Consider the following 20,387-nt stretch of genomic DNA (forward strand, 5'->3'; position numbering starts at 1 on the left):
TTCCTGTTTTTTACCTTTGTTTCCTTTTGACTTACAGAACCACCTCTACCTTCTGTTCCTCTCAGCATTCCCCTGAAACAAGACAGACTCGTCTCTATCATGCAGTGAGGGGTCAAATATTTAAGGTGCACTAAAATCCCAGGATGATAAAGCTGAAAGGGAATTGTATTCTGCTTCACATATTGGACTCAAATCTAATGGCCTGGAAGATGAACAAAAACACACTCACAGCTACACTCACTTCACAACACATTCTGGATCATACTTCCATTGCTAGAGCTGCTACAGCTGACGGATCCAAAGAACAAGCTTTCAATTCAATACTGAGCTACTGACGTGTGGAAAAGCAATGAAATATGGATTAAGTCAGACATCAATAACATGTAGTTCGACGTAACCATCTCACCAACAGGTCAGGAAAGGTTACAGGGAATGCACCGTGGGTCCTGGAGTCAGAACAAGAAATGAAGTCTGTGGATGTGTATGTGCAGTGTGTAGAGAATGTCCAATCCAGGATGCACAAGCATAAAACAGACAGTCGGGAGAATATGCTTCTGGTGATTCCTCCTTCAAAGCACAGTCCTGCGAGATTCAAGTGAGAAAAATCATCTACATGCTGTTTTAAGCCTGTTTATATTTGCCTCTGTGGTCCTTCACTCTCAGCCCTGACAGGTTCTCCCACAGAAGTCTGATCTGTTGCACAGTTGAAGGCCGGGGGAAAATGCTCACCTGCTGTAGCTTACACCCGTTAGAGCTATCCTGCAAACATCTGCCTCACTCTGCCTCACCCCTTGGCATCCAGACTGAGGCAGCAGCTTGCTGAAAAGCACCATGGCAACGGTAATTGAAAGGTGGGAGTGGTTATGACTGCACCCCTATCATGAGACTCCTTCCGAATGTGGAGCTCACAAAACTAGTGGTGTGGGAAGGTATTTCTATCTGTATGACAGGTGCCAGAAACCACAAAAACTCTGCCGGCAGGCATATTTCCTGGGAGAAATAGTAGCAGCATCTCATGCAAGAATCGGATAAAAAACAAGAAAATATGAAGAAATTGCTGCTTCGTTTTGCTGCACACATCTGAGGTGGCTGACACCGGCTCCATTAGGATCCATGGGCCTTTGATCAAAGGGGATGCACAGCTAGGTGAGATTCAAACACGATGGGTAATATCTATAACAGAGCTCAATTTGCGTTCTTTTGCACTGAGCCTGGGAAGTTGAGGCTTAAGACGTCTGACCTGAACATCCTTAGGGCTCGGCTAATCCTTGCAGACCTCCGCCTACGCACCACATAATGCCTGACCCAGAGAAGGAAGCCGCCCTGCAAAGGTCCAAATCATGTTGAGTAAGATGGTCATATGCCATCTGAGCTCTAATAGCTTCAGGGGACTGCAACACCCCAACAGGCTTATATATCCACAATATGGAAGCAGAAATCAAGAAAGTGTGTGGGTGTAATGAATTGGAAAGATGTTCTTTGCCTGCTTTCAATGCGGTATGAAATATAACTTTTTCCATTACCGAATGTTTGTATATGGGTCTCTTAATTCTTTTTCAATTAAGCTTATAAACAAAACAGTACATTTAGATTTTGATGCAATAAAATGAAAAAAACATGAGAAAGGTGAGAAGTTCAGACTCCCACGGTGAAATCGCATGTTGCAGAAACACAATCATAAGTCTACTTGAGTGTGTTCATGTGTCTTTATGGCTGTGGGCTGATTGCTGCCCTGTCACTGGTAGGGGACACCTATGAGGAGAGCCAGACAGGGCCAGTATCACATGCTGGGAAGCCCACATTAGTGTCAGTGCAGCGCCTGCTGGTGATTGATCCTTCAAACAAGTCCTGTTGTCATTCCCAGCACTGTCGCTGTTAGAGCTTCCCTTCAAGCGCTCACAGGTTGTTTATGTGAAGCTGCAGTGCTTCTCATACCCACAGGCTCTTAATGGTCATCTAAACACATTCTATCACTGAGGTGTTCACGTATACAACATTGTCCACTCATGTTCAAATGAACTGAGAGGTGGTTCTAGTGTTTCTTGATGAAGAGGAACAGTGCTTCAATCACTACACTGTAAAAGTTGTAATTGGTGGCAGCCTTGAAACTTTAAAATAACTGAACCAGTGTCCACAGTTTGTTCTGTTAATTAGACGTTCGCACCTGATTGCCATAATTTATATACAAAAATGCACCTGCATTAGCACCTCCATTGCCATTTTTGCACTTATTGCTAAAAGCTACTTCAGTTGGTTAGCCAAAATTAAGGTTAAGCTAAAAAATAAGTAGAATGGCACTCAGTACAGCACATACCTATGCCAAGGCCCAACAGTCCCTTTTTGAAACCACATTTAAACGCACTAGATACAGAACCTACATATTTTTTTTTTCAGATCCATGAATTATGAGTAATCAACAAAAAAAAATTAAAAACGCCATATCTCGCAAAGATAGAGAAAGTGATAACACATTATTGGTTCCGCCCAAGGACCTTGATCCACACCAACATTTTAAACGTGCTTCCCTGATCAATACCGCATCCTTCCACTGACTTTTGTGGTAATTTGTCCAAACAACAAACAAACATGTGAACAGTGAGTGTTGGGTGGAGGGCACAGCCGTCTGGATTTTGACAGAAACAGACTGACTTAAGGACACAGCCAGCACCTGGTTAGTTATGTTAACAAGTCGTGTTCTTTTACATATGTGTTTTTCCACATGTACAGCAGTTTCATGAGTGATCTTCTGCCTAATGCCTGTGCTGCCTTTACACTAGTATCAGTGTTCAGAACTCCTTTGGTAGAAGTGAATAATTAAGAAAAGCTAAGGCACAGTTGTTGAGAGGAAAACCTATTGTTTTGTCATTCTGGTTTGCAACTCAAAAATACATACGGTAAGTTCTAAAAGTTGAGAGGAAGGATCTCATTAGGAGTTTCTGTCTCATATAGAACTTTAACTCTAGTTTCCAAGTCGTTACTATGATTTTTCTGCCTGAAAAGACAAGGATGACTCACACATGACAGTCTTACAACATAATTATAGAGTGCCCACATTTAATTGTGTTATATTGTCGATCTGTAATTATACGCTCAACTGATTACACTGAGTTCATGAGTTGGTTTCCTGAAAATGATCATGAAGTTTTACAGTGTAGGTGGGGACCAAGTTGGCAGAAGTTGAAGTGTGGAAATATTCTCAACTTAACATTATAATTAGCAGTTAGCTGACAGTGAGGTGGTCACACTCAACACCTACCTGTGGTGCAGCGATGATGTTGTTATGTTTGACAGAAGGACTCTAAGGACTCAGAGAAAACTTAAGCTCTAGCCATTGTTTTTGGCATTTTATTTTACACCCTGCAGAACAACTGGATTTTAAGGTACAGCAGTGGTGTGCAGTGTAATCTAATACAACCACCTTGCATTGAATTTCACCTTTATGAGGTTGCTGAGGTTTTGTTGACGCTGTGTCAGAGAATTGTTCATGCAAATTTAGAGGATTTTCTGAGACAGTTTTGTTTCTGCAGTTTTGTTTCTATTGCATTGCACCGAAGGCTGCGAGTGAGTGTGAGGGAAATGAGCTGAGCTGAGAGGGAAAACAGGAAGTAATGAGACTTGGGGGTCAAGCAAGCCAACGCACACGCTTCTCATGCTGCTGTCACTCGCCTCTGCTACCTGTCATCACTCGCATCTTGCATGAAAAACGCACATTGTTTTTTTTTATTTACAACATAACAAACAATGACAGCATGCAAAGCTCATCTGCTGTAACTTTCGCATGTTCCTCATAAGGAGCAGTGAAGATTGGATGGAGCGTCGGCTAATGGTATTCATGAAATGGAACAGCATCCATTAGCTTTCTATTTCAAACACTAACCTTTTACAAGTCGTGTGGTTTATGCATCGACGTGACCTTATGAATACTAACCATGTATAATCTTTTCATCTGCATTCAGGGCTTGCATTACATAGCTATGGCCCACGGCTCGCTGTCACACAGCTATTACATATCGGCTGCAACCACTGGCTGTGGCATATCAAGGACCGCTACCATGGCCGTTCACATTGGCACACGGCACCGTTGTGTTTTTTAATATAGGCAGGAAGTTGGAGCTCATGAAACAAATCGAGCCGTTTGTTGTGAAGAGAGAAATTGAATTGGAGATGTAGGGCACGGTAAACACAGGGCCACCTGTGTTAATGAGATTGCTGTGGTCGGAGCTGCGAGACGCTTCCATCCGACTGCCTTTCTTGTTTATTTCGAGTCAGATCAATAGATTATGGTCCTGCTTTACAGAATCCTACTGAAAAGGTCAATGACAAACTAAGGCAGAAAAGACCTGCATTATTACCTGGCTGTGCTTAAAACTCAATCAGCTGCGCCTCCAGGCTCAGCGGTGATTGACCAGGCTTTGTGGGGACCTCCACAGATTAGCCTCAGTCTGTCTCCTCATTGTGTTGATGTGGAAACTAAGATGGACAGAGTCAACAGGCGGTGCAGTTTTTCCTCAGAGTTTCACCACAGCGCTGACTATAAAACTTTAAATACTTACGGCTTAGGAATGAAAATAGAATGTGTAGCTGATAATAAGAAGAGAAAAAAAATCTGTGTTCAGGCATCTTTCCTTTTCAGCTCTGAAACATATCCCATAAATATATAGCACATAGAACACACAGTGGCACGTTAAATCAATTGACCTTTGCTGCTTCTTTCTTGTTGCTCTGCAGACCTTCACAGGCCTTTCCTGATCTCCACATAATATGATGAGACTGAAATTTGACACAAGAGAGAAGTGGAAGCCAGTGTACATGTCTACGCCTGTGAATCCACAATATCAGACAAATCAGTATATGGATTAAGGTGAACTGAAACAATTGCTTGAATGATAACAGATAAACATTGCAGGAGGTGTTGTGATTGTGAATTCAACAGTTGAACAAAGGATTTGTTTCTTAGTGTGCACCTTCCCTCATGAGCAACTCGAGTTTACTTTGCATTTAATCAACCTTTCAGAAAAATGTCACTCTGTTAATATAATCCTGTCTGCATATTCCTTTTTAGCTTGAGCTGATATAATTGATCCCCATAAAAGATATTCACACATGGAGCAACATTAGCATTGATTCTGTCTTATATTTCTTGATCAATTCAAGTCCAATATTTTATATACATTTCACTAAATTCTTCACTACAGTGGGTTTTTAGAAAGTGAACCAAAATGTAGCTGGCTGTTAAACTTAAAATTTAACCAAAATATACTAAAATACTGCAGAGTTAAGATAAATCACTAGTAAACTATTACCAATGAGGTTATGATTTTGTTTTGGTTTGTTTGTTTGTCCGTTATTCCGCAAGATAACACAAATACTAATGGACAGATTACCATGAAACTGGGTGGAGAGATGCTGTATGGGTCATGGATGAGCCCATACATTTTTTTGTGCAGATCTAGGTCATGAGGCAGATCCAGTTTTTTTTTTTTCACCTGTTAAGGGAACTGATATTCATGAGTTTGTGCAATTGGTGCTGATCCAAATAAAAATTCAGATCTAATGAATTTAAATGTGGTTTCATAAGGGGACTGTACAATGGCTGCGGTGTGCAGTCTACTGAGTGTCTATTCATTTCCACAAGACATTCCTTTCACACAAAAGTATTAATTTGATCCATTGTTAAGATAAAAAAAAAAACTAACATTAATAACACTAAATGTGACACACAGTAATTCACAATTTGAAAACACAACATGGGGTTGAACAAACCTGTTCAACCCCATCACCTGGGTGTGGTACAGCGTTGTTCTGGCTCTACACTTATGAGATTTTCTCTGGAGATAGAGTTGATACATTACAGTGGCCTGGCAAAGAGGTTCACCATTTCTCTCCTTCCCCCTGCCTAGAGTGTGATATGGTGCTACTCTTTAACTCTGACCACTTTTTAATTTGTCATCGCGAGCGCAGTTATCTCATCCTCGATGGAGCTCTGGAAAGGCAGGTTGGAGATGAGTATCTGCTCCACATAGAAAGAGGCTTAGCTCACTGTGGTTTGATAAGGTATCACTTAACTTTCATTGTGAATGGTTGGAACAGTTTGCCTGGCCTTTGGTGCATTTCTGTGTCTCATCCACCACCCTAAAGTTGGGACTGGGGGTGGGACGGCTGAGAATGTATCAGCACTGGAGACGTGGGAGCAAAATAGACCACCATAAACTACATCACGGACCTAATAGATTTATTGATTAGCAAGGCCTCCACTAGTTCCAATTCACTGTGATACAGTAGATTCAGCAGATGAAGCAGATGAAATCCTGCTGCTGCAGGCAGTTGGCCAGAATTATGGGACCTATTTATATTCCCAACCAGACCAACCAGATGCCTTTTCTCTATTCCATCCCTCACATGCAACCTCTAGCTTTTTCTTCCTCTTACCTCAACCCACCCCGCGGCCTGACAGTTCAAAGAACCCTCTACACTCCTAAGCCTGCAATAACCAGCTTCAATTAAAAATGGATTTCTCACTTATTCTCCAAGACAATCGTGCATGCAGTCATATGAATTAGTACACACAAGCATTGCAGCGTTTATTTACTAACAAGCCAATGTGCATGTGCTCCCTGTCCCCCATTTAATCTGGTTCTTTTATCATTTTTGGTCTTGGAGTGACAGTACCCTTAATGCAGTGATAATGAATAGGCCTCTGGGAGTCTTTGCTGACTAGCAGGAGCAGGCTAATAAAATTAGCAAAACCACTGAGGGCCTGTTAACGGCATGAGGCCCCCTATGGGGTAGAACAAGATGAAAAAGAAAGCAGGACTGGGGCATCAATGTGGGGTGATGTGCAGAGTAAGGCTGATATCTAATGCACAAATCTCCACACAGAGGCACATTGTAGGATGGAGTATGAGCAGCACTGGTCTCAGAGAGGTTCGGACTGTACCTGTTATTGTATTTGCAGCAGGGCTGAAGCAGCTACCTTGTCCTGTACCCTGTTTGATATTTTTCTACACTGATATTTTAGTGTGATTGTTAAGGGCTTTTGTTGGACGTTCTCACAGTAGCTGCTCTCAGAAGGCTATTTTCCCTCCATCAGCAGTAGCTTAATCCATGCCTACACAATGTTTAGACAGTTTAAATCCCAGAAAATCATTCAGCTTGAAAAAACATTCTATTACACTCAAATCTCCATGAGTGTTCATCACAATACTTCACACTGGTAGCACTCATTATGGAAGTGATTCAACCCTCTTGAATGCATTACCTTGACATACAACCTGCCCCGTGAATAATGAGGAAACAAAGCAGTCGCAACATCAAACGTTTCCAAATTTTCCACTAAACTTGGCCTGAAAAAATAATAAAGTAGGAATAGGTCTCGTTCTCTACTGAGATTATTCTGTTTGCATCACAACACAGCTAAACCAATGTTATTCCTTCAGCATATTTGAGGCTCTGCTAAGGTCTGCGTGGTGTATATTTTGTCATCAGAGTGAGTACGCGAGACTCTGTTCAGAAATACAATGTAATGACAGATTGTTTTGCTTTCCATGCAGGCTAGAGTGTGGCTTGAATGAATATTTTCTGTCCTAACCTGACAAACCCCCAGAGAAAACCAACCAAGCCTGACCTGAGCCAGACAGGTATTGGATTTATATTTTGTATTTATATTGTATTTAATATATATATTTTGTCCAAACTCGACTCAGGGCCAATGTTTTCCCCGATTACAGGCCTGAGCAGCATAAAAATCACGCGGAAAGCCCAGCCAACATGGCCGAACCTGAATATAATTTCATTTCTGTACCACATTTCTTTGTCTGTACCACTCCAGGCAAGTTCAAACAGGCTCGAGTTGGGTGTCCTGTCCACATTCTGCTGCTCGTGCCAGTTGCCCATGTGCTCCATTGGATTTTAAAGGCATCCTCAGGCAGACTCAGGAGAACAAAAAACTGATACCTAACCAACCTTTGCACACTGGTGGTACTGTTATCACCTGCCATTTCACATTTTTCCTTAAGTCAATCTCTGATTCCGAGGCCACAGTTGAAAGCACAGAAGAGAACAAGAATGAAATGACAAAGTGAAAAAAAAACAACTTTAAAAGACAGTTTCAGTTTGTGCAGCTTACCGCAGAGAAAACATCTGCCATGGTTCAGGCGTGCCAAGGGAGTGCACAAGGAAGAGTGGGCACACAAATCCCCAAACCCACAACCACCCACACAGAAAATAAGACAGATATGAGAGCGATCAGACACAGAGGCAGTAAACTCCTCTCGGGGGTTACACAGTGCTGTGAAAGAAACTCTCTGATATGGAGGGATGGTTGTTGTGACTTGCCACAAGCTCATATGTTACCCATTTCATCCACCTTATGACCATGGATAATGTTCCCACCATATTCCAGACGGTTTTCAGAAAAAGCTCCATGCCTTATACAAGCAGTGATATAATAATTGCACTATGCAGCAACAGATTTACTTATCTTTTTTATACTATCACTCAGAAAGTCAGCTATAACAGGAGGTAACGACAGCCTGTATACCATGTTTTACAGCCTTATAACTTAGCCATTAAAACAGGTATGGCACAGGAGAAAACTCCCCTAAAAGATAATGAATTGAAGCAATATATTTGCAGCCTTTACTTGGAGTAAATAACGGGGTATTTGGAAGTAAATACAGCATGCAGAGAAATAAAAGTACAAGAGGAAATAGTGAAGTGTTTTTCTGCTGACAGTGTTGACATGATGCTTCTAGAAAACGCTAGAGAAAGGGTTGGACTTACAGAAGAGAAGTTGTGAGCTCCGCAGGGCTCTCCTCTGTATTTGCACGAGAGAAGCATGTCATCCAGTTGGTGGCTCAGTCTGTCCATAAACTCCAGGTTGGTTCCCTCAAAGTTTCTGGGTGGCAGAAAGAGCCTGAAGTCCGACAGCTTCCTGAACCAGGCCCGACGGTCCTCCTGAAGCAAGTCCAGAACCATGGGCCTCACTGTCCGGTTAGCCAGCAGCAGGCCCAACCAGTGGCCGGCAAAATACAAGTCGCTCTTGGTGAGCTTGTAGAGGCGGATAGGGTTGTTGTTACAGATCGTGACCGTGGGGAAGGCCAGTTCTTTGGCCCACTCGGCGTGGATCCGCGTGTATGTGGGGAAGGAAAGCCAGTGAAGTAGACGGTTGGAGGACCAAGATAAAAGCAGCCCCAGGGAGGTGCAGAGGGCCAGCAGCCAGAAGGCCCTGCGGCCTACTGAGCCACCAGGGACACAAACGTGCCTCAGGCCATGCAGGCGTGTCCTTGACAACAGAGTAGAAGTGACCCGGGCCAGAGTTGGCCTTTTAGGATGCCGCTGACAGCCCTTTCTGATCATGGCTGGGGATCCCCGCCGGAGACAGCGCCCCTCCAGGGCCATCGCTGCCCACAGCGCTCCTACAGCTGCGGGAAAGGCTTCATTTCCCAGCCAGGCCTCAGGGGCTGGGGCCCACATGTAGCTCCAGGATAAATCCACTACTGTAATCCACACCAGGATATCTGTTTGGCCTTATGAAAATGAATGACCCATGCGGTCTTAACTGTAAATACACCGCACTGTTTGCCCACTAGGAAGTAACCTCACCGAAAGCAGTGTGTTTTGAAGTCCTCTTCTTCTGGTGGTGCAGGAGCTCTGATGAAAAGCTACTTGTTGGTCATCTCTCCTGGACTCTTTATGTGAGAGTGCTTCAATCATCCAACTCAGCGGTGAGAGGAGAAAAAATCAGCTGGGCAAATGTGCTCCAAGGAAGGTGGCTTCCACATGAGTGACTCCAGCATCCACCGCAGTTAGTGTGACAGTGAACACGAGAGGATGAGACAGAGAGAGCAAAGGCAAGAGGAGGAGGGAGGGGAAGAGAGAGGGAGCGAGGAGGGTAGAATACAAAATACCAAGGGCTAAGCAGAGAGGACAAAAAACGACAAATGAAAGAGAGGGAGGTAATTAAAATAATGAGATGACAGTGGAGGAAACTGGTTGGTGGGGTGCAGTCTGGCAGTAGAGGGCTTGCCTTGTTCCTGCGCTGTGGTTTTTCTTCTCTTGAGTTAAGTGTGTGTCCTTTGGCTTCACTGTCTTGCAGAGTTGCTCGGCAGCCAGAGGCAGCAATCACTTCCTTTTCACTCTTCGGTATGAGGCTTTAACTGACTTCACAAAAGTCTCCCCTGTTCATTTGTTTTCTCTCCCACTCTGCAGTCTCACTTCTGAAGCCTCGACTTCCGTGAGATGTCACCACTCTGCACCTTGTCTCTCCTCCCACTTAGCTTTAAACAGTGTTAGAAGGTCCTGCAGGTAATCACAGGGTGGCTTCATCTTGTGGCCGACCTCCTTTTCAGCACCACAGCGATAGTGAGAGACACGCTCCAATGCACTTTCACATGGAGAAGGAGGCACTGATGCGCACACACGGACATACACTCTCAGTGGTTTCCTGCGGGAAACCAGACCAGAGATAATCTGTTCTGTCACACTCTGATCTCAACATCTCTCTTCTTTTCTCTGTCTCCTGTTAATTCTCTCTTCTTTTTTCCTCTCTAGTTTTGGCTCCTCCACTCAAAGACAGCATCTCTAGTTTCAATATTTCTCTCTTGTCTTCAGTCCTCCTTCTAAAAATACACTCACCAAATCAAATCCATCAACTTGCCCTCACGCTCCTCCTCCTTCTCTTTGCTTTCGTGTCAGTCAAGCCCCGTAAGCTCGACCTCCTGTCAGGCTCCCTCTCTTCTTCCTCCTCCTTCTTGTCTTCTTTTCCACTTTGTGCACGCACTCCCTCGCTTCTCTGCTCCGTCAGGACGGGCTTCTCTGTGCGCTTTCTTCCCTCTGTGTCCTTGTCAGTTTCATCCAGCTTTCTCCCTCTCGCCGCTCCAAATGACTTCTCTCCCCTCAGTGGTCTCTCTCCGTTTTGTTCCCCCTCCCTCTCTCGTGGTCTCTCGCGTTTTGCTCCGGGTTTTCAGGCAGCTTGTCCTCCCGCTGCACCTCTTCTCCTCCTCCTGCGCCACAGCTCTGTCCGCGCAGCCTGTGAGCCTGTCACTGATGAGAGCGCTTGTCTCTCTGTGCGCGCCGTCCTTTGCACACCCCCTCCGTTTGTCTGCCGCTGCTGTTGTCGAGCCACATAGCTACTGAGCAATGAGGAACTGCTGGGTGCATGTATGAGAATATCTGTGTGCATCAGTGAAGAACAGCACGTCATGGGCTCTACACTGGGAGTATACTTATAAATAAATATTGAATCTCTTCAATTCGTCCATGCTCTTTATTTTGATATAATTTTTACACTTATACCTTTGACAAAAATTTAAAAGTTTAGTTTTTTATCATTGTTTTTGTCACACAGATTCTTCAATAGTTTTCTGAGGTTTGTCTTCATATTTGATGCGCACAGTAGTATTTGTGTATGTTTACAAGTTTTCCTCTCCTCTTGTGGAATTAGGTTTTGCTTGTTGACACAAGCGGGATACATTTCTTAAAATTTACTTTAGTTTAGTCTCATTTTAGTTGTTAAATTAAGATATTTTTAAGCAAACAGGTATGTATGTTTCTGGTGTATATCATTCTGTGTGGGAGACTGGCTGGTACAAATTAGTTAGCCACCTAGTAGACACATATTTCACTATCTTACGTTGGACTAAAGCCAATCCAATAAGTAAACCAGGTAACTATTAATCTCTATTAATACACAGATAGCTATAAATAGAGTTTAGCCAAAATGACGTCTGGAAAACACAAACAAACCGTGTCGCTGTTTGTGTTTTGTGTGAAGAAACCATGACTTGTGTGAAAAAAGAAACTACTTTGACTGTAAACAGTGTCAAATGTCCCACTCACATATTGTTTGTCACAGATCTATAATACCAGTTTTTTTGTAATGTATAAAAAAGAGACATGTCGGCTCCCACGATGAGATTTAAAAAAAATCTCCAATATCAATAGCATGATTACTTGCAAAACTTTAGGTATTGATTGGGCCCTATTGACTTCTACATATATACATTTTAACTATATCAACTATATGTGTTGTTGATAAAGTTGGACATTTTTGAGAGCACTGATTGCCTCCCCACTCCCATGATTGTCGCTGCTGGTTAGTGCAGTTGTGTAACTCTCCTCTTTACCCCCTCACACTAAACCCTGTAACCGCTGTAACTGGCAAGCATTCACAATTTTTCAAGAGACGGATGAGCAAAACACAAATGTAGAAGATTGAGATTACAGGAAGGAAAACGGGCGAAGACAAATTATTGCCAGCAACTACAATTGCTCATATTTTATCTTCCTTGGAGCCATTCATCCATCTTGGAGTGTGTCCTTAGTTTAAAACCCCTCATAACAGCAACTCTCAGGTAATCTGTGCAAGGACTCTGTTTTGTACCACATATAGAGATACTTTTTGTACAATTTTTGGCTGCTTTAATGCTGCAGGATTAGTTCATACATGGTCTGCCAATATCACATCCGCAAAAAAACTAAATCTCTGTCCGACAGTCAAGTTAAATAGGCTTCATCAATACGAGTGAACTAAAAGCATCTGAGCCAACTCGGGGAGAGTGCTCCGGTCCACTCGATGCTATAATGCATGGTTTTATAAAATTCAAGGTTTCGCATATTAGCATTCATCAGCCTCTGCCTGTAAGAGCAGAGACCATTTTGTATTTCGCTAAGAAAAAAAATATTTTAATTTCTTAATTGAACTCCACTGAGTTGCTCTGACTCTGTATAAAGAATTGGAATAAAACCGAAAATATGAATGCAAACTCATAGAAAGATAAAGTGTGGTAGCTCTGAATAATTATCAGAAAATTAGATAAGTTTTGCAGTTGTGTACACGCCATGACTTACCAAAGCTATAACCTTTATTCTCATTCAATTTTCAAACATAGGTTGAGAGGAATACCGAATTCTCTACAAGATCGACTCAGCGTGCGGGCTTGATATTATTCAACACACGTAGCTTTTCATTGTTGGTTGAATGTTTAGCAACAGTGTCTGCTGATTCTTTGGAATTTTATCTTAAAATAGGTCATGAAAAGACATTTTAACTTGGGTAAGCCCACACATGAGCCTCGAGAAAGCTTCCACACTGTCAAAAGAAATTAATGTACAGACCCAAAACGGCATGAGCACGCATTACACGCACGCACAATGCAACACGTCTTCCACAAACAACCAAACAGAGACTGTGAAAATGTGGAAGGAGTAAAACACCTCCATGTATAATGCATAAACAGCCGAAATACAAAGAACAGGAGCGCAGGATTGAAATGTCAAATGCATGCACACACACTTATTTCCTCTAACACTTACTGTATTTTAGAGGGACACACGCGCGCGCGCGCGCGCGCACACACACACACACACACACACACACACACACACACACACACACACACACACACACACACACACACACACACACACACACACACACACACACACACACACACACACACACACACACACACACACACACACACACACACACACACACACACACACACACAGCCTACAGCCAGAATCAGAGGCAGCCTTCCAGAGCCTGGATCTACAGGCTGAATAATTATCCTGGAGCCATAAAAAGGGTTTCTCAGTCCAGCTACGCACTCAGTGTAAAGAGGAGCTCAAAGGCTCAACATATCCAATTTCCGATTCTAAAACATAAGGGAAATCACTGATTAATTAGTGATATAACCAAATCTAAAAATCAGATACAATTACACAGCATTCTATAGCTGCAAGGACATGGACATGCACGCGATTCCCTATAAAATATTCCTGTATGCTTTCTTCAACAACACTGTCTGAGATCAAACGACACATGGTGGAAAACTGGTCAGGAGTGAGCAGCATGCAAATATAATGCACTATTATACATTCACAGATTCATATTAACGAGGCACAGGATGTGTCGGAGAATGTCAGATTAAAACACGCTCCATGGGTAGGCAGCGGTTCGGCTAGTCAGTCACAAGGAAGGCAACAGTTGATCATGATTCATAAGGGTGCGAGCGCCTTGCTGGCCTTGTCTGTGGAAGCGCAGGTGAGGCCGTGACTCCGGCAAGTAGATGAAAGATGAGGGAGGTGAATAAAACCGGTGTATCTCGTGGTGGGCTGTCATTCATCAAAACCCCAGGCTGATTTAAAATGACGGTGATAGCAGGAAAAGCAATCAATGGCTTTTCTCTAAGTCTTCTAATATGACTGCAGTCCCACTTATCAAATGGGGGGGAAAAAAGCTTACACTGGAAGGCGTGGGCCGCCTCACCCTTTGCCTTCTCCTTGAACTCAGTGGCTTTTAAATGAATAGAAAGGATAAATCCCTGGGTAGCCACTGATTAAGTCAAAAGATTGATGGTGTGGTGGTGGATGCTCATTTAATCGCCATTACGTCTAATAGGTGCTGTCAGAGTTCATGGAATAATCTCGAGATGGTTTCCTTTGTGATGAGGCAGAGGAGGTTTGTCAGGGCCTGTCCATCATCGTCGGAGCTGCCGTCACTGACAAGAACACGTTGTGCTGCGACGCTCATTTTGTGACGAGAGCCATGGCTCTATACTGCCATCATCATCACTTAGTATATGTGATGGATATATATTCCATTGTTTAACTTTCTGCTCCAGGTTTAACCTTAAACCCGTTGCTACTTTTTGCATGACCATAAAAATGTTTGATGTAGCTGATGCAGGCAGAACTGTCCCTGCTACATTTCTCGCCCCTGCACAAGAGAGTGTGTTTAGCTTGGAGGTATTTTATGGTTAAAGCTGCTCTAGACCCTCATAAGTTCAGTGAAATAATACTCTTCATCTATTGTAACCCATCCAGTGCCTCCCTCCACTCCCTACGGAGTTCTCTAGTGAACAAATGGTTATGTTTACACCCAGTGTTTTCCACCGAAACACTTTCGGTGTATCCTGAAGGTCCAACAAACCAGTTGAATGCATTTTCTCCTTCGTAAATTATTACACCATTTTAAATAAATCTTATTAGCTTCTGTAGCCATCTTCTTATTTGCTTTTGGTGGTTCATTGTAAGGTTTCTTGCCGCATTAATGCTACCAGTTGTCGATCGATGAGAAAGCAGGACCATGCTCATAAAAAAAGTTGCTCCAAAGCCCTACTACTGTTAAAAAACAGCAGATGGTACCTTTAAAACAACATTACATTATCATTTTTGGGCCCTTGGGTGCAGCAGACCAAGCTGAATACAAAACACAGACATATTATCGCACTATAAAGTGGTCTGACGCTTTAGTTTGGTGAGACTTGGTAAAACTGGGTAGGGAGTGTAGAGTGGGATTTGGTGCTGGAATGAGCTTGAGGAGCTTTAATATGATTAAAGGCCAGAGAACAAAAACAAGAGCTGAATTTTGCTAAAAAAGCTCCATTGCAGTAAACAAAGCGTCAGATTTGGGTGATGATTCTCTGTGTTTGTCACAGCAGGCAATGTCTTATATATTATACATGGTCATGCAATCCACTGTTGGCATAACCAAGCTGCAATACAAAGGAGCATCCCTTTCTGAATTCTGAAAATAATTTTCCTTTTCTATCAGTCATAAGTATTTGTTCTTTCTTTTGCGTTTGACACAAAGCAAAACAAGTTGTTCTCACAGATTAGATTGCAGTGTGCTGTTTATTAAATGTCAGCGAGTTCTCATTTCTCAGTCCCCTTTCTCACCGCTAGTGTTAATCTACAGCTGCAGCTGAAAAAGGCAGAAAACAAGACGAATACAACAAAACAATGTTCCTTTGCAAATCAGATATTGCAGAAGTTGCCCTTTAGACTCGCCTGTGTTTAAATCTCTGACTCACACGCTGAACGAAAAGAAACAGTTGACGTCAGCCCGTTAGTTCTGTTGGAGCAGGAAGTGACACGACTGAGAGGAAATTCAAAAAAAGACTCATGAACATTTAGTGCTGAGGTTAAATTACAGTGGGACTACACTTCCAGAAGGAAGGGAAAACACCTTCACTGAGGTGGGAAGAAACCACAGGGGGGCTGGTGCACGTACTTAAAAGGAGCATTTATTTTAATAAGACGAGGTGAATGGAGACTTCCTCAGTCTGCACTGCAGCTGAACTCAGCAGTTCTCTAAACACGGCTCAACTTGCAGGAAGGGTCAAGTTTAGATTAAATAACATTCAATTACACAAAGCTTCAATGATCTCTGTGGGGATTTGGGTTTAAGAGAAGCATATAACTACAAACTTCAACCTAAGCATAGTCTTGAGGATAATGAAATAGCATAATTTAAAACAAGATCTTGCAAAGAGTATACAAAATAAATCAAACAACACTATTTTCAGTAAGGGATTTTTACCTTATTTAAACTATTGTGGTTTTAACTCAATAAACATAGAAACAAATATAATTCAGGACTATCACCTCATTCCAAATAATGAACAGCAAATGCACTTCATTTTCATCTGAGTCTGTCGAGGTTAAAGTGAACTGATTCTGGTCCTGCTGGCCTGAAGGTGCCTGAAGGCAACGCAAAGCTACAGCTGCTGATGCTGCAATATTTACACAACAACGTGTGATAAATGTGATATTGATATTTTTGTATATAAGATTACACTGTGAAAGTTAAGCCAATGCAGAAGTGCCTGGAACATGTCTCTCAAATGACCAGCGGAGGGTGTCTTCATTTGTTGCAAAATAAAAGTATGTTTCTATGAGAAAATCTCACTTGATTTAAAACGTCAGTAAACATTTTCACAAGAAGTGTAGGGTCTTAATTTCTAGTTTCAAGTCTTCTTCAACACAGCATGATGTTCATTTTGTAAATAATGGCCCATTGAGAGTCCAATAGACGATAAAGCATCATATGCATCGGGCCGTTAAATGTCAGCTACCATCATCCAATGGGTGCAGGTCGCGCCCCCACTCCACCCCCCACTCCTCGACATATGGTTATTTTTATGTTTCAAAAAACCAAGCTGGCGCTGGACAAAATGTCCAACTCAAGGCTTCAAAATGGCTTCAAAATGGCAGCTAATGCCAGTTTACCCACAATGGCCATTGATGTTTTGATCAATGATTTCAGTGAGGAGCCTTTAGCTGCTTAACTTATACAGAGAAGAGGAGGGGGGGGGGCTTGAAGTCTGGTCAAACTCACGTCTTTCTGACTCTTTTGAAATGTTTTCATTTTGAAACTTATAGTCCAGTGGTGCTGACATAACTTGAGGCGATGTGTGGTATTCCCTGTTATCACACATTGATGTGTGTAATCAGTGGATGTTCCCTTTTCTTCGACAACATCTATAAAAATGGTGATTGTTCCACTTGTCCTCAAAGCTGTTACTTATCCATATTTTTTATTCATGCTGTATAAAACTCAGGATTGAACAACAGTTTCTCTTTTGAGAGTGAAGGGAGGAGTAAGAGGGGAAATTGTATAGTTAGATACAGTGTGTGGTAGCATCAGGTAAAAGCAACGTTTCTTCTGTTGCTTTGATTCTCCTGCTTCACGCCCGATGATCACATTTCCATGCCGCTCCACTTCTTCTCAAACTGTCCCACCTTTTTGATTTAAAGGCAACAGGAGCAGCTGCTGTGGATCAGGCCCCACACCTGGCTCGCACAGAGCAGAAGGCCTTTTACATTTTTTTAAGAGCAACTAATCACAACAAGAAGGTGGCATTGCTGAAGAAGTGTGTGAACATGGTGCGTGAACGAAGGGCCTGGAGCTGGGGTATGCGCGTTGCTTCATTTCAAATGCGAGTGTGTCTTTGTTATGATGACCCAAAAATGAGTGTGTTGATTACCCAGCTGGATTCCCATCCCTATGATTATAACATCCGCTCTGGTTAAACTAATAATCGTCCCCCAGCTGACGCAACCAAAACGCTCTCTGACAGTTTGGCAGCACACCAGCCACACTCTGCACACACGCTCCTGCCCTTTACAGCTCCCCTCGGCCATCCCATCACTTTGAAAACCCTGGTCACGATTCAGTCAGCAGATCGACCTCAGGAAACCAGTGTCACGCAATCTACGTTTAAAACATGAAACAAGCAAATTAGTTTATTGAACACCAAGTAAGCAACTGGAACACTGATCACAGGAAGCAGCAGCGACGCATCATATTTGCTTCAAAAGTGGACTAATTCGATTGATTTGGGATGTTTAACTTATTCATCGGGACAATGGAGATGTTTCCAGGGGACAGTGATGAACCACTGACACACACTTGTTGTTCAGTGCTGATGTTACACAATCAGCTACAATATAAAGTTTGTTCTTTGCCCCATTAGCTCCGTCAAGGAGGTTGTATTTTTACCCCTTTCCACTTTTTGCTGTTGGTTTGGTTTTTGTGTGAGCAAGATTGCATATAGATATGCGGTATAGATCTGAAAATAATCCATTCATTTAGCTGTGGATCTGGATAAGGGAGCAAATCCAGGATTTTTTTCTTCAATTTTTTAAGATTGTGTTTTTTCACCAATGGTTCTAGATTTGTAATAACCTGGCATATTCAGGGGACTGATATCCATGAGTCTGTGCAATTTTGTGCAGGTTGATTGAACTTAAAGTGACTATTAAGACTATATGCTGGAGGTATTTGCCCTAATGAGTGTCATATAGTTTTATATATGGTGATCACATGATTTAGATATTGTTGCTGCTGTTAACCTTGTGTGTCGTAGGGGGTTCATCACTGTTTTTGTGTCCTTTGGAAAACACGCATGTTTGTATTTAGTTATAATATAATACCACCTGTTGGAAGAAATTATAAGGATTTGTTTGATAAATAGAAATACAAATTTGTTGCTTAGTTACCTGATGACTTGCATTAACTCATAAACCACATCAAAACTAACTGCTATCACACTGATGTACATTTAAATGTAGAATATGAAGGTTTCTTATTGCAACTTTTGATGAAAAGATCTGATGGTAAAATTCAATCAGCATCCAGTTGCTGATCAACCACTACTTTTCGATAGATGCGTCCTTGTGCATCGTTCTATTGCCACTTCTCTAGATGGACAGTTTCACCCAAGGTTTCCAGGGCAACAGCAGCTCCTGTTGGACCAACATGCACAGGAGTGACAGTGAAGGTAATGAGATTCTGTTCGCTGTACTGAGATTTACGTGTTGCATTGTCTTTACCGGGAATCAAAGCCAATTAGATGTAAAAGGAACCTGTCCTAATCTATTTTCTAAATAATAAAAAAAGGAAAAAAGAAAACTTCGACGAGGGAATAGAAAACTCAGAGCCGAGACTGCCACAACAGTTCCAGCTAATGATGCTATTAGTGCTTAGGAGCAGCACAATCAATCAGAGAAGTGATTAGCATGAGCATGTACAGAGAGCTGGGCCATTAGTCAGATGTGCTGTGTGTAACCTTGACGAGCTCACGCCTGCACGCTAAGTAACAGCGCCACACATTTTTACAGTGAGTAAAAAAACACAAATGACCTTTGTAATGGTATGTAAAATTAGATCTTTCTGTTGTGTTTGGTGATGTGAGCTCTTAATGTCGCTGAGGAGAAAGGAACCCACCTCCCTGTCGGCTAAAGGGAGGATAAAGTGAGCCACAGGTGTCTTTGAATCGAATGTACATCTTTCTGACTTGAGGTGTGGAAACGATGCTCATGGAGTGACAGATGACAGATGGAACAATTAGACGTCCGCCGTGCTGTGAAGCGAGAGAACTTAAAATGAGTTCAGTCAGAGGATGGAATGGAGAGAGAGAGCAATACACTGAGCTGATCCTGAGCCAGGCCAGACGAGGGTGCTGAGGTGAAGCAAGTGAGAGAACAGAGGGCAGACATAAAGCTGCTGTTGAAATGTAACAATGGGAATTTTAACTGTGCTCTGTCATGTGTGTTTTAAGGCCCCCGCAATAAGTTAATTCATAATGAGCTGTCACCTCATTGAGCAAAACACGACCTGGATTTACAGAAAAGGCTCCAACGGGAATAATGTCCGGCAGATGTAACCTGAGTGTCTGACATCTTGAAATCTCAGGGTTACGTCAATGAGCCCTTTATTCGTTTTGATCACATGGGGGAATTTATACATTTCAGAATATTCACGATCATCAATAAATATTGATGATCTCAAAATCCTTCAGTTAGCTGCAGTCTGCAATAGAGCAACAGGAGTGCAAGGTAACACAAAGACATTTAATCACTACTTCAACAGGGGCTTACACAAATTAAGTGTCTGAATAAAAAAACTCAAGAGTGATAAGTGTCTGAGGAAGAAAATATTCTGAATGAATGGAGGCTTATCCAAGGAATCCAAAGAAAGACATTTCCTCTGTCGTCTTCCAGCGTGATCAATGTTTAATAGAGCAAACAGATTATATGTGGATCAGTTTTCACAGGGCTAGCACCCTGAACATCACACAGCAAAGACTGACATTCTA

The 20,387-nt window shown here is 42.4% G+C and overlaps 1 protein-coding gene across 3 annotated transcripts in view; it reads right to left on the reverse strand.

Moving 5' to 3' along the window:
• asic2 (acid-sensing (proton-gated) ion channel 2) overlaps positions 1-20,387 on the reverse strand; it is a 358,547-nt gene that overhangs the window by 95,947 nt on the left and 242,213 nt on the right. The window contains exon 1 of one of the 3 annotated variants that reach the window (XM_034593505.1): positions 8,782-9,617. The exons of the other annotated variants lie outside the window; for them this stretch is intronic. Coding sequence (XP_034449396.1) covers positions 8,782-9,474 — 693 coding nt within the window. The 5' untranslated portion in view covers positions 9,475-9,617. Of the gene's footprint in view, positions 1-8,781; positions 9,618-20,387 lie in introns of those variants that run through there. 3 annotated transcript variants of the gene reach the window in all.

Source organism: Hippoglossus hippoglossus, chromosome 8, assembly GCF_009819705.1.
Source record: "Hippoglossus hippoglossus isolate fHipHip1 chromosome 8, fHipHip1.pri, whole genome shotgun sequence".
Classification (NCBI taxonomy): domain Eukaryota; kingdom Metazoa; phylum Chordata; class Actinopteri; order Pleuronectiformes; family Pleuronectidae; genus Hippoglossus; species Hippoglossus hippoglossus.